Raw genomic sequence first — 15,234 nt, 5'->3', positions numbered from 1 at the left:
CTGATACTGTGAAGACAACTGGGAAATTGAGGATGAAGTATCGAGTATTTTTCATTACATTTATTGAGGGGTGAAATATAATAACAATATGCTTTTTTTTCCTCACAACACGTTTTTGAATTGTGTGCTCACAGGCGCACACACACTCGGTCTCTCACTCTCTCTGTCTCTCTCTCTCACACACACACACACACACACATACAACTGATTGAAATTGTTTTATCTCACACAATGCTGTTCTGCACTATTTTTACAGTGCAAAAGTGATGTTTAAACACTGTTGAGTTGGAAATGTTTTAAATATAACATTAAAACTCTCTTTGGATCTTATGTGGTCATATTTTCCATTATTCATGAAAAGTACTTGGTATCATAATTGATACCACTGGATCCAACTACAATACTGGATCCAAAAGTACTTGCATTGAATTGAAAATAGCAGTATCTTCCATCCCCAGGCCGGATGCTTGCTGTCATGGAGGCTTGAATCAGAATCCTCTAGTGGAAGGATGCTCTCTCTAAACACTAGACAACCTGCTGCCCCACATGTGACATTTTGAGTGAAACTGGATGACAATTTGGGTGAAAATGACTATTATACTGTCATTAAAAGAAAAAAATATTAATTAAGTTTATCTTGTGGCAAAATATGTTACGATAATCATGTCCAAAACTGACTGAGGAAACAAAACATTAGCAGTTCACCTGCAGTAAGAGGCGGAGCAACACTGGAAAGACAGGATTGTTTCAGCGTCACATTCCTGAAGTCAAACTGAAAGTAACTCAGAGCGACAACACTGCTGCAGTCAAGAAAAGTCTCTAACTTTATCTGGAAAGAAAAATTAACCTAAGTTCATCGGGCCTTTCAACAGCTTAGACGTACACAGGTGAGTACAGCAGATATATTTACAGAGAGTTTAAACAGAGAGCAGTGACACATAATTGAGCTGTATCCAGATGGGATGTTTCCCTGTTTTCATTTTACACTGATACTTGTCAAATGAAGAAATGACTTTTTCTAATATCTCACTTTGATATTTTTTATACAAATATTCAAGAATCATGTAATTACAATGCTGCCATTTCACACTTTCACATTTTGGTCTCAGTGTCTATATGTCTGCTGCCAGCAGTCTCCTATCTGAAGAGCAGTTTCTGTGCTCCATCTGTCTGGATGTGTTCACTGATCCAGTCACCATACCATGTGGACACAACTTCTGCAAGAACTGTATCACACAGCACTGGGATATTAATGCCCCGTGCCAGTGTCCCATGTGTAAAAAGATTTTCTACAGAAGACATAAGCTGCATGTCAATACTTTCATATCTGAGATGGCTGCTCAGTTCAGAAAGTCAGCTCAGATGAAAGCCAGCAGCTGCCCAGACCAACGATGTGCCAAACCAGGAGAAGTTCCCTGTGACGTCTGCACTGGGACCAAACTAAAGGCCCTGAAGTCCTGCCTGGTGTGTCTGGCCTCCTACTGTGAGACTCACCTGGAGCCTCATCAGAGAATCACAGGCCTGAAAACACATACGCTGATCGATCCTGTGGAGAACCTGGAAGGCAGGATGTGTAAGAAGCATGACAGACCGCTGGAGCTGTTCTGCAAGACTGACCAGATGTGTGTGTGTCTGCTCTGCACTGTTTTAGACCACAAGCCACATCAAATTGTCCCTCTGAAAGAAGAATATGAAGGAAAGAAGGCTGAGCTGGGGAAGACAGAGGCTGAAATTCAGCAGAAGATCCAGGAGAGACAACTGAAGATTCAGGAGATCAAACACTCAGTAGAGCTCAGCAAGGAAGATGCAGACAGAGAGATAGCAGACAGTGTGCGGGTCTTCACTGCTCTGATGCAGTCTGTGGAGAGAGGCCAGGCTGAGCTTATTGAGACGATCGAAGAGAAGCAGAAAACAACAGAGAAACAGGCTAAAGGCTTCATCAAAGAGTTGGAACAGGAAATCTCTGAGCTGATGAAGAGAACCACTGAGGTGGAGCAGCTCTCACGCACTGAAGACCACCTCCACCTCCTCCAAAGCTTCCCATCCCTGAACACTCCTCCACACACCAAGAACTGGACAGAGGTCAATGTCCATCGCTCATCATATGAGGGGACTGTGAGGAGAGCTGTGGCTCAGCTGGAGGAGACACTCAGGAAAGAGATGGAGAAGCTGTCTGTTGAGGCTGAGCTGAAGAGGATCCAGCAGTATGCAGTGGATGTGACTCTGGATCCTGATACAGCAAATCCCTATCTCATCCTGTCTGATGATGGGAAACAAGTAAATTATGGTGCTGTAAAGAGAAATCCCCCAGACAACCCAGAGAGATTTTCCTCTTGTACCTGTGTCTTAGGAAAGCAGAGCTTCTCTTCAGGAAGATTTTACTATGAGGTTCAGGTTAAAGGGAAGACTAAGTGGGATTTAGGAGTGGCCAGAGGGTCGATCAACAGGAAGGGAGAAATCACACTGAGCCCAAAGAATGGCTACTGGACTATATGCCTGAGGAATGGAAATGAGTACGAAGCTCTTACTGACCCTGCAGTCCTCCTCTCTCTGAAAACGAAGCCTCAGAAGGTGGGGGTATTTGTGGATTATAAGGAGGGTCTGGTCTCCTTTTATGACGTAGATGCTGCAGCTCTTATCTACTCCTATACTGGCTGCACCTTCACTGAGAAACTCTACCCATTCTTCAGTCCTTGTAATAATAATGGTGGTAAAAACTCCGCCCCTCTGATCATCTCTCCTGTCAGTCACACAGATTAGACTAATCATTAGATTTTCTCAGAGAGAGTTCACTGTCAGTTAAGAAAACAAATTCACATATTCAATGATAATGTATATACTTTAAATTTTTTTTCCCAGATTCTGGTTAATATGGTTAATGATTTATTCTCTATTATCTATTTTTTCTTCGATGTATTATTACCATTACTATTTACTGCTGCAGCACACCAATTTCTTCATGCAGAATCATTAAAGTTTCATCTCATGTAATAATTCTGCAATACCTGCCTGCAAGAGTGTCAAAACTTCACAAAGTAATGTCATATTAGGAAAAAAAGCAGTTACCAAAATCATTGTCTAGGTGACAAGTCAAAAAAGTGTTCCTATTATCAGAGCATTGTACATATACTGAGCAACAGTTTATGAGTATGAAAGAATTTTGCGAACTGTGTTTCTCAAATTTAAAACAATAAATTAATAAATAATAAATAAATTAAATGGGAAAAGCTTGGTAAAGGTAATCAACAGCTAGAGAACACAAATTAACCATGTCTATTCCACACCGATAACACAGCCAAGTCATAAGATTAGAAATACAATCAGCTGTTGTCAGTCATTGTTGCCTTGAGCTGTAGACCTCCAATATGGCCGCCAGAGGGCAGCATCCATCAGCTGAAAGCCCTCTATAGAATATGATAACCTGATCCTCACAGAAATGTCCTCTGTCAGCAGTCTGCTGTTCAGAGAGCAGTTCCTCTGTTCTTTCTGTCTGGATGTGCTCAACAATTCACACAACTTGTGTAAAACCTGAACCACACACACTGGGAGAGGAGGATCACACTCTGAATGTACAACAAATCAAAGAAGCAACAACACATGCATTCATGGACACACACACTCTTACACACACTGTAACAATTAAGATTTGGTGAAGACAGAGTTCCTGTCTCTTTCTGTCTGGCCAGGTGTGTGTTGCTGTATGAACAGCTGCACAGGAAGAGTGACAACAACACAGCAGACTGATACTGTGATGACAACTGGGAAATTGAGGATGAAGTATCAAGTATTTTTCATTACATTTATTGAGGGGTGAAATATAATGACAATGCTTTTTTTTCCTCACAACACGTTTTTTAATTGTGTGCTCACAGCCGCACACACACACACATACTCGGTTGATCCCGCTCACATGCACACGCAAACACACACACACACACACAGACATACATACATAAACAACTGATTGAAATTGTTGGAACTTTTATCTCACACAATGCTATTCTCCATGTTGTTTACAGTACAAAAGTGATGTTTAAACAGTGCTGAGTTGGAAATATTTTAAATAAAACATTTAAACCATGCTGTTTGGTTCTTATGTGCTCATATTTGCTATTATTCCTGAAAAGTACTTGGTATCATAATCAATCCAACTACAATACTTGATCCAAAAGTACTTGGTTTCATATTGAATTGAAAATAGCAGTATCTTCCATCCCTAGGGCGGATGCTTACTGTCATGGAGGCTTGAACCAGAATCCTGGTGGAAGGATGCTCTCTCTAACCACTAGACAACCTGCTGCCCCTCATGTGACATTTTGGGTGAAAATGAGTTTTATACTGTAATTCAAATGAAAGATATTAATTAAATGTCTCTTGTGCCAAAGTTATGTCACTTCAATCATATCTAAAACTGAATTAGATAAGATAGGGTATAGGAGACCTGCAGAAAGTCTGAGGCAAATTCCTTTAATGGTATTTATTTAACCATGCTGGGTGATGCAAAAAAAAAAAGTGCATTAGTGCAAAAATGCAGAGACAAAGGTTTCCATACTAGGTCATCAGTGTCTTCTTTAAAACTGAATTAGGAAACAAAAAAGAATGTGACTTTTTTATATTAAACTGGATGACAATGTGGGTGACAATGAGTTTTAAACTATAATTCAAATTAAATATATCAATTAATTGTATCTCCTGCCAAACGTTTCATACTATAATCATATTTAGAACTGAATCTGGCAACAAAACATCACTAATCTAACTGCAGTAAGAGGCGGAGCAACACTGGAAACAGAGGAGAGTTTCAACGTCACGTTCCGGAATTGAAAGTGAAAGTAACTCAAAGCGTCAACATTGCTGCAGTCGAGAAAAGTCTCTCTGTTTCTCTCCAAAGAAAATAAATCTAGAGGTGAGTACAGCAGATCATGTTTACTGTGTTTAAACAGAGAGCAAGAACACAAACTTGAACTGTAGGCCGATCCAGATAGGATGTTCCCGTTTTCAGTTTGTACTCACAAGATTTCAATGAAGTGCAATACAACTATATCGACATGATTTTCGCTATTAGTAGAAAAAAGAAGTCAAAAAAGAGACTCCACTGGCGTTTCAGGCACTCTTGAAGTGAAAAAGAGGAGAGCTAAGGAGTGTCCAATAATTTCAAAAGCCTTTATCAGCATGGCTAAACTAACAGGAAAGTTAAAAAGCCAACATGTTTCGACCAGCATGGTCTTCATTAGGCCATCAGCTGAACACAGGCGACGCCTTACCTATACAGCCATTGTGACCAATAGGAAAATACAGGGTGGATCATATGGAAGAGAGAAAAAGACAGAAAATGTTTGTCAAAAGGCCAAAAGTACAGCAAAGCACATGATAGAAAACAATAAACATAATGGCACAGAGAAATATAGACATGCACATGAAATATAAAGGAATACAGTAGGCAATGTTAATGCGACAGCATGATTTATTCCTTGTGTTCTTCTACTGTCTTTTCTTGTGAATTAATTTCTAATGTGTACATGTCTGTTTTGCAATAAAAAAATACCCAAAAACAATAGACATACTGTGACCACAACAACCAGAAACGCACAAAGTACTATAGTATCTTCATAATTATCATTACTATCAGCATTAACACCATTATCATTGTAACTATTCATAGTATTCCCATGATGTCATATGCATTTCCGACCAATATGGTGCTTTACCATGTACACAGCTGATTGGCTGTGGCTGTCATTTGATTATAATCACCTGTTCATTTATTACAATCACCTTGTTTTCCTACCAAGATGGCTGTGTGGTGATGTAACAGAATACTATGAATAATAGATACCGATATCAGCACCACATCATTATTACTAATACTTATTGCAACAAAAATTGCATCAAAAACATAATTTTCATTGTAATCAATATTATCTCCATTATCTCCATAAATATGAACATAGTCAACTTGATAACAAAACCACCACACATATCATATAGTCATGATAAAATCCTTGTGGGAAAATTTACCAGAAACATGTAAATCACTTTCAATAAAACACCAGTTAGCACTGATGATATGTTTAATGTGTTCAACCGGAGTACTGTATGTAGTATTGTGAAAACGTATTGCGCTCATGTTTGACCCAGAGGTCAGCAGGAATAAGGGAATTCGCTCTGTAACACGCTCACACAATAACTGCAGGTTTATATTTCTACTCATAAATCTCTTGGTCTCCTTCCCTGTCACATATATGATGGAGCCTCTGAAACTGGCCAAAAGGCAAATTTCTCTTGAGATGAGGAGGATGAAAAGAATCAGCTGAAGGATTTTGCTGCGTGATAATTTCTTCTGAAGAAAGTTTGTGTGTGAGCGACCATTCTCATCTTTAGAGATAGCAAAGTCAAGAAAGTCTGGGAATACTCAGTTGACAATCTAATGTTCTCTTTTATAGAATTTAAATATTTAATACAGTCCAATAATTGAGTTTCATCACCACTGAATATCACAAAAATATCATCAATATACTGATCACAGAAAGTAATACAGTGATAAAAAGGATTAGTAAGAGGATTTAAAACAGATAAGCAGTCATAGTTGAGAGAAAAACATGAGCACATTGGAACACCAGACTTTTGTTAGTAAATATTGTCCCTAAAGATAAAGACATTATTGTGAATGATCCAGTCAGTTAAAGACAGCAAAAAACTAAATTTCCACCCTATCAGACAGGAAGTGTCCCAAAGCAGACATGCCTTCATGATGAGTGATATATTAGTATATAGGCTCTCCATGTCCATGAGAACCAGGAAGTGTGAATGGAGATTGTTGAGGCCAGCGATTTTGTTCAAGATATCAATTGTGTCCTCAATAAAGGAGGGGAGTTTTTGCACATGGTTTACAGTAATAAAGAAGTCAATATATTTAGATGCAGGTTTGGTGAATGTACCATTTCCAGATAAAATAGGGCGACCAGGTGGGTTGTCCCTAGGCTGTTTGTATATTTTAGTAAGTAAGTAGAAAGCGGCGATAGTGGGGTGTTCAACTTGTAAGAAACTGACTTCATTGTCATTAATCCAACAGTGTCTCTAGACATGCTAATGAAGGCTTTTTAAATTATTGAACACTTCTTAACCCTCCTTTTCACTGAAAAACAGTCAGACAGTCAGTCAGTCAAATCAGTTAAAAAGTGCCTAAAACGCCAGTGGAGTCCCTTGTTAGACTTCTTTTTTCTCCTTATACTACTAACTTTTTGCTATTGTTCCAATGATCCAACTTGAATTATTTTTTAAGATATTATTATTCAAGAATTATGTATTACAATGTTAACATTTCACATTTTGGTCTCAGTGTCTAGATATGTCTGCTGCCAGCAGTCTCCTATCTGAAGAGCAGTTTCTGTGCTCCATCTGTCTGGATGTGTTCACTGATCCAGTCGCCACACCATGTGGACACAACTTCTGCAAAAACTGTATCACACGGCACTGGGATATTAGTGTCCAGTGCCAGTGTCCCATGTGTAAAGAGGTTTTCAACACAAGACCTGAGCTGCGGGTGAATACTTTAATATCTGAGATGGCTGCTCAGTTCAGAAAGTCAGCTCAAAAGAAAGCCAGCAGCTGCCCAGACCAACGATGTGCCAAACCAGGAGAAGTTCCCTGTGACGTCTGCACTGGAACCAAACTGAAGGCCCTGAAGTCCTGCCTGGTGTGTCTGGCCTCCTACTGTGAGACTCACCTGGAGCCTCATCAGATAATCAAAAGCATGAAAAGACATAAGCTGATCGATCCTGTGGAGAACCTGGAAGGCAGGATGTGTAAAGAGCATGATGGACCGCTCCAGCTGTTCTGTAAGACTGACCAGATGTGTGTATGTCTGCTCTGCACTGAGTCAGACCACAAGTTACATCACGTTGTCCCTCTGACAGAAGAATATGAAGAAAAGAAGGCTGAGCTGGGGAAGACAGAGGCTGAAATTCAGCATAAGATCCAGGAGAGACAACTGAAGATTCAGGAGATCAAACACTCAGTAGAGCTCAGCAAGGAAGATGCAGACAGAGAGATAGCGGACAGTGTGCGGGTCTTCACTGCTCTGATGCAGTCTGTGGAGAGAGGCCAGGCTGAGCTCATTGAGACGATCGAAGAGAAGCAGAAAACAACAGAGAAACAGGCTGAAGGCTTCATCAAAGAGTTGGAACAGGAAATCTCTGAGCTGATGAAGAGAAGCGCTGAGGTGGAGCAGCTCTCACACACTGAAGACCACCTCCAACTCCTCCAAAGCTTCCCATCCCTGAACACTCCTCCACACACCAAGGACTGGACAGAGGTTAGTGTCCACTCATCATATGAGGGGACTGTGAGGAGAGCTGTGGCTCAGCTGGAGGAGACACTCAGTAAAGAGATGGAGAAGCTCCTAGAGGCTGAGCTGAAGAGGGTCCAGCAGTATGCAGTGGATGTGACTCTGGATCCTGATACAGCACACGCCGAGCTCATCCTGTCTTATGATGGGAAACGAGTAAATTGTGGTGATGTAGAGAAGAATCTTCCAGACAACACAGAGAGATTTTCTCCTTGTATCGGTGTCTTAGGAAAGCAGAGCTTCTCTTCAGGAAGGTTTTACTACGAGGTTCAGGTTAAAGGGAAGACTGCCTGGGATTTAGGAGTGGCCAGAGGGTCGATCAACAGGAAACAAAAAATAACACTCAGTCCCGAGTATGGCATCTGGACTATATGTTTGAGGAATGAAAATGAGTACAAAGCTAATGCTGGCCCTTCTGTCCTCCTCTCTCTGAAATTGCAGGCTCAGAAGGTGGGGGTGTTTGTGGATTATGAGGAGGGTCTGGTCTCCTTTTATGACGTAGATGCTGCAGCTCTTATGTACTCGTATACTGGCTGCACCTTCACTGAGAAACTCTACCCAATCTTTGGTCCCTGTCGTAATCATGGTGGTAAAAACTCTGCCCCTCTGATCATCTCTCCTGTCAATCACACAGATTAGACTAGTCATTAGATATGCTCAGAGACGATTCACTGCCATTTAAGAAAACAAATGTACATATTCAATGATAATGTATATACTATACTGTCACGGCCAGATTCTGGTAAATGTGATAAATAATTTATTCTTCATTATATCTATTTTTCTTTTTCTTCTATTTTCCTATTTTTCTGAGAGGAGAATTAGACTCCCTGACTATGAAAATAGCCCAGTAAGTACTAATGTTTTTTGTCTGTGTTTACCTTTCTTCTTCTTGGCAAAATGAAAGTCTTACCATAAAAAACAATGTTTGTTAAAGTACAAAAAAAAAGTTTAGACTCCAGATTCTGGTTAATATGGTCAATGCTCTATTCTTATTTCTATCCTGTTTTTCTTTTATGTACAGTGTGGTATTATTACTTGTCGCAGCAAACATCTATTCGAAACTAATTTAATCAAATCTCTTTTGCAGGAGTTACAATGTCACAATTTCGTTGTAACGAGTCTAGGTCTCAAATTGAAAATGTGTAATTATAGTCAGTGGTGGAAGAAGTACTCTGATCCTTTACTTAAGTAAAAGTACCAATACAGCAATGTAAAAATACTCCATTACAAGTAAAAGTCCTGCATGAAAAATCCTACTTAAGTAAAAGTACATAAGTATTAGCAGCAAAATGTAGTTAAAGTATTGGTTTGGTCCCTCTGACTGATATTTTATTATATGTGACATCAGTAGATTATTAATACTGAAGCATCAATGTGTAAGCAGCATGTTACTGTTGTAGCTGCTGGAGGTGGAGCTAGTTTGAACTACTTTATATACAGTTAGCTAGTTTAGTCCAGTGGTTCCCAACCTAGGGGTCGGGCCCCTCCAAAGGGTCCCCAGATAAATCTGAGGGGTCGTGAGATGACTAATGGGAGAGGAAAGAAGAAAAAGCAAAGTTCTGATACACAAATCTGTTTTCAGTTTTTGGACTTTTTCTCTAATCTTTGATTTTTGCTGAAATATTGGATCATTTGAACATTTATTGAAATGAAACCATGTGAGGTTTAGAGGGAAAAATCACTATTTGGTGGAGCTGTTAACAACTCATAGACATCTGAAATGTGACCCCGACTACACACTGCTTTTTGTAAGACGTCAAAAGCCAAAAAGGTTGGAAACCACTGGTTCAATCTTTAACAATGTGTTGTATATTAAAAGCTTGTTACATTATCCATTGTGTCAAATGTCCATCTGAAAAGTAACTAAAGCTGTCAAATAAATGTAGTGGAGTAGAAAGTACAATATTTCCCTCTGAAATGTAGTGGAGTGGAAGTATAAAGTAGCATCAAATGGAAATACTCAAGTAAAGTACAAGTATCTCAAAATTGTACTTAAGTACAGTACTTGAGTAAATGTACTTAGTTACTTTCCACAACTGATTATAGTCAGATCACGATACATATTCCTGAGCATTGGATTTTGACACAATTAGTAAAGAGCACTTTATGAATAAGAAAGAATTCTGAAATCTGTGGTTCTCACATTCAGCAAATTTATTAAAATACATAAATGCAAATGGAAATGCTTGTGTGGTTAAATTACTTTTATTTTGCTGCATGAAATTACTTCACGTTTGACTGATAAAAGCTTGAAAAATGATTTGCTCTAAAGGTAATCAACAGTTAGAGCACAGAACTTCACCATGTCTATTCCATACTTATGAAACAGCCAAGTCACAAGGTTAGAAATGCAATCAGCTGTTGTCAACCATTGCTGTCATGAGCTGTGGAACTCCAATATGGCCACCAGAGGGCAGGATACAACAACTCTAAAGAATATGATAACCTGACCAACAGTACTTACTGTAAGAAGGACACTTCAACAGGGCAGATGCTTGCTGTCATGGAGGCTTGAACCAGAATCCTCTGGTGGAAGGATGCTCTTTCTAGACAACCTGCTGCCCCACATGTCACATTTTGGGTGAAACTGGGTGACAGTTTGGGTGAAAATGAGTTTTATACTGTAGTTAAACTGATTAGGCAACAAAGCATTACCAGTTTACCAGTTTATAACTACATTTATTCGAAAAACTTTTCTTATATGTTACTGCGATCAGGCCAAAACTGAAGTATCCAACAGCACATTACCAGTTTACCTGCAGTAAGAGGCGGAGCAACACTGGAAAGACAGGAGTGTTTCAACGTCACATTCCTGAAGTGAAACTTGAAAGTAACTCAGAGCGACAGCACTGCTACAGATGAGAAAAGTCTCTCTCTTTTTCTTGAAAGAAAATATAACTAGGATCATCAGTCCTTTCTCAACAATACATCAGAGTCTTAGACATACGCAGGTGAGTACAGCAGATGATATTTACTGTGTTTAAACAGAGAGCAGTTACACATAATTGAGCTGGATTCAGATATGATGTTTCCCTGTTTTCATTTTGCACTGACACATATCAAATTACATTTTCAGTGAAGTTGAATTTAATTATGTAACTGAAAATTACTTTTGCTAATAGTCTAATAATATTATAGTCTAATTTTGTTTTTTTTATATAAATATTTAAGAATGATTTATTACAATGTTGACATTTCACACTTTCACTTCAGGTCTCAGTGTCTAGATATGTCTGCTGCCAGCTGTCTCCTATCTGAAGAGCAGTTTCTGTGTTCCATCTGTCTGGATGTGTTCACTGATCCAGTCTCCATACCATGTGGACACAACTTCTGCAAGAACTGTATCACACAGCACTGGGATATTAATGTCCAGTGCCAGTGTCCCATGTGTAATAAGCTTTTTGACAGAAGACCTGAGCTGCATGTCAATACTTTCATATCTGAGATGGCTGCTCAGCTCAGAAAGTCAGCTCAGATGAAAGCCAGCAGCTGCCCAGACCAACGATGTGCCAAACCAGTAGAAGTTCCCTGTGACGTCTGCACTGGGACCAAACTGAAGGCCCTGAAGTCATGCCTGGTGTGTCTGGCCTCCTACTGTGAGACTCACCTGGAGCCTCATCAGACCATGACAGGCCTGAAAAGACACAAGCTGATCGATCCTGTGAACCTGGAAGGCAGGATGTGTAAGAAGCATGACAGACCGCTGGAGCTCTTCTGCAAGACTGGCCAGATGTGTGTGTGTCTGCTCTGCACTGTTTTAGACCACAAGTTACACTACATTGTTCCTCTGAAAGAAGAATATGAAGGGAAGAAAGCTGAGCTGTGGAAGACAGAGGCTGAAATTCAGCAGATGATCCAGGAGAGACAAATGAAGATTCAGGAGATCAAACACTCAGTAGAGCTCAGCAAGGAAGATGCAGACAGAGAGATAGCAGACAGTGTGCGGGTCTTCACTGCTCTGATGCAGTCTGTGGAGAGAGGCCAGGCTGAGCTCATTGAGACGATTGAAGAGAAGCAGAAAACAACAGAGAAACAGGCTAAAGGCTTCATCAAAGAGTTGAAACAGGAAATCTCTGAGCTGATGGAGAGATCCACTGAGGTGGAGCAGCTCTCATGCACTGAAGACCACCTCCACCTCCTCCAAAGCTTCCCATCCCTGAACACTCCTCCACACACCAAGGACTGGACAGAGGTCAGTGTCCATCGCTCATCATATGAGGGGACTGTGAGGAGAGCTGTGGCTCAACTGGAGGAGACTCTCAGGAAAGAGATGGAGAAGCTGTGTGCTGATGTTGAGCTGAAGAGGGTCCAGCAGTATGCAGTGGATGTGACTCTGGATCCTGATACAGCACAAGCCTATCTCATCCTGTCTGATGATGGCAAACAAGTAAATCATGGTGATGTCAAGAAGAATCTTCCAGACAACCCAGAGAGATTTTCTTCTTGTCCCTGTGTCTTAGGAAAGCAGAGCTTCTATTCAGGAAGATTTTACTACGAGGTTCAGGTTAAAGGGAAGACTGACTGGGATTTAGGAGTGGCCAGAGGGTCGATCAACAGGAAGGGACTAATTACAGCAAGCCCAAAGAATGGCTACTGGACTATATGTTTGAGGAATGGAAATGAGTACAAAGCTCTTGCTGACCCTCGTGTCCTCCTCTCTCTGAAAACGAAGCCTCAGAAGGTGGGGGTGTTTGTGGATTATGAGGAGGGTCTGGTCTCCTTTTATGACGTAGATGCTGCAGCTCTTATCTACTCCTATACTGGCTGCACCTTCACTGAGAAACTCTACCCATATTTTGGTCCCTATTTTAATCATGCTGATAAAAACTCCACCCCTCTGATCATCTCTCCTGTCAATCACACAGATTAGACTAATTATTAATTTTTCTCAGAGAGGATTCTACAGCAGCGTATTGATGTCACAATGGGAAAAAAATACAGGCTCAATGAACGAGAAACTTTTCTCGTTATAACGAGATATCAACTTGTGTCTTGAGTCAGGATGAGTTGAGTGAGCCTGATTGTTGTTGTTGAGTTGTCTCATTCCATGAGTCTGAGTCCAACTTGATTAAATCGTGTAAACAAGCCATTCTCAATTTCTCCGATGTCCATAGGCTGTTTTCTTAGGCTATAGATCTTTTTCTCATTATAACAACATTTGAAAGTTTATTGCTATCTCGTTATAACGAGATATGTTGGTTTGTCAAATTTACATATTCAAGAGTAATCTATATGCTTTCCTATTTTCTAAATGTAACCATTAGTAATTCTAATGTATATACCGGTACTTCACAATTATTGCCAGATTATGGTTAATATGGTTAATGATTTATTATTTTTTATATCCCATTTTTCTTTGATGTATCCCATTACTACTTACTGCTGCAACACACCACTTTCCTCATAAAGTGTCACCTAATCTAATAATTCTGCAATACTTGTCTGCAAGAGTGTAAAAACTTCACAAAGCAATGTCATATCAGGAAGAAGAAGCATTTACTAAAATCATCAGAGCATTGTACATAATACTGTTGTATTTTGGCAGAATTACTGAAGAGCTGTTTATGAGTAAGTACGAATTTTACAATCTGTGTAGAATTTATTTGAATAAATAAAAGCCAATGGGAAAAGCTTGTGTGGTTATATGACTGTTATTTTTCTGTATGCTTAAATTATTTAACATTTAACTGATATCAAAGATGGAATATTGTTTTCTATTCTAAATGTAATCAACAGTTTGACCACAGAAATTAACCATGTCTATTCCACACTGATTAAACACACAAGTCATAAGATTAGAAATACAATCAGTTGTTCTCAGTCATTGTTGCCATGAGCTGTGGACCTCCAATATGGCCGCCAGAGGGCAGCATCCATCAGCTGAAAGCCCTCTATAGAAGATGATAACCTGATCCTCACAGAAATGTCCTCCGTCAGCAGTCTGCTGTTCAGAGAGCAGTTCCTCTGTTCTTTCTGTCTGGATGTGCTCAACAATTCACACAACTTGAGTATAACCTGAATCACACACACTGGGAGAGGAGGATCACACTCTGAATGTACAACAAATCAAAGAAGCAACAGCACACGCATTCATGGACACACACACTCTTACACATACTGTAATGATTAAGATTTAATTAAGATAGAGTTCCTGTCTCTGTCTGGCCAGGTGTGTGTTACTGTATGAACAGCTGCACAGGAAGAGTGACAACAATACAGCAGACTGATACTGTGATGACAACTGGGAAATTGAAGATGAAGTATTGAGCATTTTTCATTACAGTAATTGAGGGGTGAAATATAATATTAATATACCTTTTTTACTCACAACACATTTTTGCATTGTGTGCTCACAGGCACGCACACACACACACACACTTGGTTGATCCCACTCACATGCACATACACATACATGACTGATTGAAATTGTTGCAACTTTTATCTCACACAATGCTATTCTGCATGTGTTTTACAGTACAAAAGTGATGTTTAAACACTGTTTGACACTGAGTTGAAAATGTTTTAAATAAAACATTTAAACCATGCTCTTTGGTTCTTATGTGGTCATAATTGCCATTATTCATGAAAAGTACTTGGTATCATAATTGATACCACTGGATCCAACTACAATACTGGATTCAAAAGTACTTGCTTTTGTACTGAATTGAAAATAGCAGTATCTCCCATCCCTCGGGCGGATGCTTGTTGTCATGGAGGCTTGAACCAGAATCCTCTGGTGGAAGGATGCTCTCTCTAACCACTAGACAACCTGCTGCCCCTCAAAAAAGAATGTGACCTTTTATGTCAAACTGGGTGACAATGTGGGTGACAGTGAGTTTTAAAATTTAATTCAAATGAAATATATGCATCAAATGTATCTTCTG

At 39.7% G+C, this 15,234-nt stretch overlaps 3 protein-coding genes across 3 annotated transcripts; all 3 read left to right on the top strand.

The window, feature by feature from the left end:
• The first annotated feature begins 805 nt into the window (after positions 1–805).
• LOC139661349 (E3 ubiquitin-protein ligase TRIM39-like) lies at positions 806–4,045 on the top strand. Its single transcript, XM_071539797.1, has 2 exons — positions 806–887; positions 1,110–4,045. The coding sequence occupies exon 2, from the start codon at positions 1,117–1,119 to the stop codon at positions 2,758–2,760; it is 1,644 nt and encodes a 547-aa protein (XP_071395898.1). The 5' UTR covers positions 806–887; positions 1,110–1,116; the 3' UTR covers positions 2,761–4,045.
• A 791-nt stretch (positions 4,046–4,836) lies between these two features.
• LOC139661350 (E3 ubiquitin-protein ligase TRIM21-like) lies at positions 4,837–10,495 on the top strand. The gene is made up of 2 exons (XM_071539798.1): positions 4,837–4,906; positions 7,340–10,495. The coding sequence occupies exon 2, from the start codon at positions 7,349–7,351 to the stop codon at positions 8,984–8,986; it is 1,638 nt and encodes a 545-aa protein (XP_071395899.1). The 5' UTR covers positions 4,837–4,906; positions 7,340–7,348; the 3' UTR covers positions 8,987–10,495.
• A 722-nt stretch (positions 10,496–11,217) lies between these two features.
• Positions 11,218–13,920, top strand: LOC139661358 (E3 ubiquitin-protein ligase TRIM21-like). Its single transcript, XM_071539813.1, has 2 exons — positions 11,218–11,301; positions 11,564–13,920. Exon 2 carries the CDS (start codon positions 11,580–11,582, stop codon positions 13,218–13,220), a length of 1,641 nt encoding a protein of 546 aa, XP_071395914.1. The 5' UTR covers positions 11,218–11,301; positions 11,564–11,579; the 3' UTR covers positions 13,221–13,920.
• The last annotated feature ends 1,314 nt before the right edge of the window (positions 13,921–15,234 follow it).

The sequence above is a fragment of the Centroberyx affinis genome, unplaced genomic scaffold (assembly GCF_046629955.1).
Source record: "Centroberyx affinis isolate AG114_WGS23_722 - 3 ecotype Tasmania unplaced genomic scaffold, CSIRO-AGI_Caff_v1 ptg003521l_1, whole genome shotgun sequence".
Classification (NCBI taxonomy): domain Eukaryota; kingdom Metazoa; phylum Chordata; class Actinopteri; order Beryciformes; family Berycidae; genus Centroberyx; species Centroberyx affinis.
This window is presented reverse-complemented; position numbering and strand designations above follow the sequence as displayed.

Excerpts from the sequence above, each read along its gene's own strand:
- LOC139661350 (XM_071539798.1), top strand. The coding sequence starts at position 7,349 with ATGTCTGCTGCCAGCAGTCTCCTATCTGAAGAGCAGTTTCTGTGCTCC.
- LOC139661349 (XM_071539797.1), top strand. The coding sequence starts at position 1,117 with ATGTCTGCTGCCAGCAGTCTCCTATCTGAAGAGCAGTTTCTGTGCTCC.
- LOC139661358 (XM_071539813.1), top strand. The coding sequence starts at position 11,580 with ATGTCTGCTGCCAGCTGTCTCCTATCTGAAGAGCAGTTTCTGTGTTCC.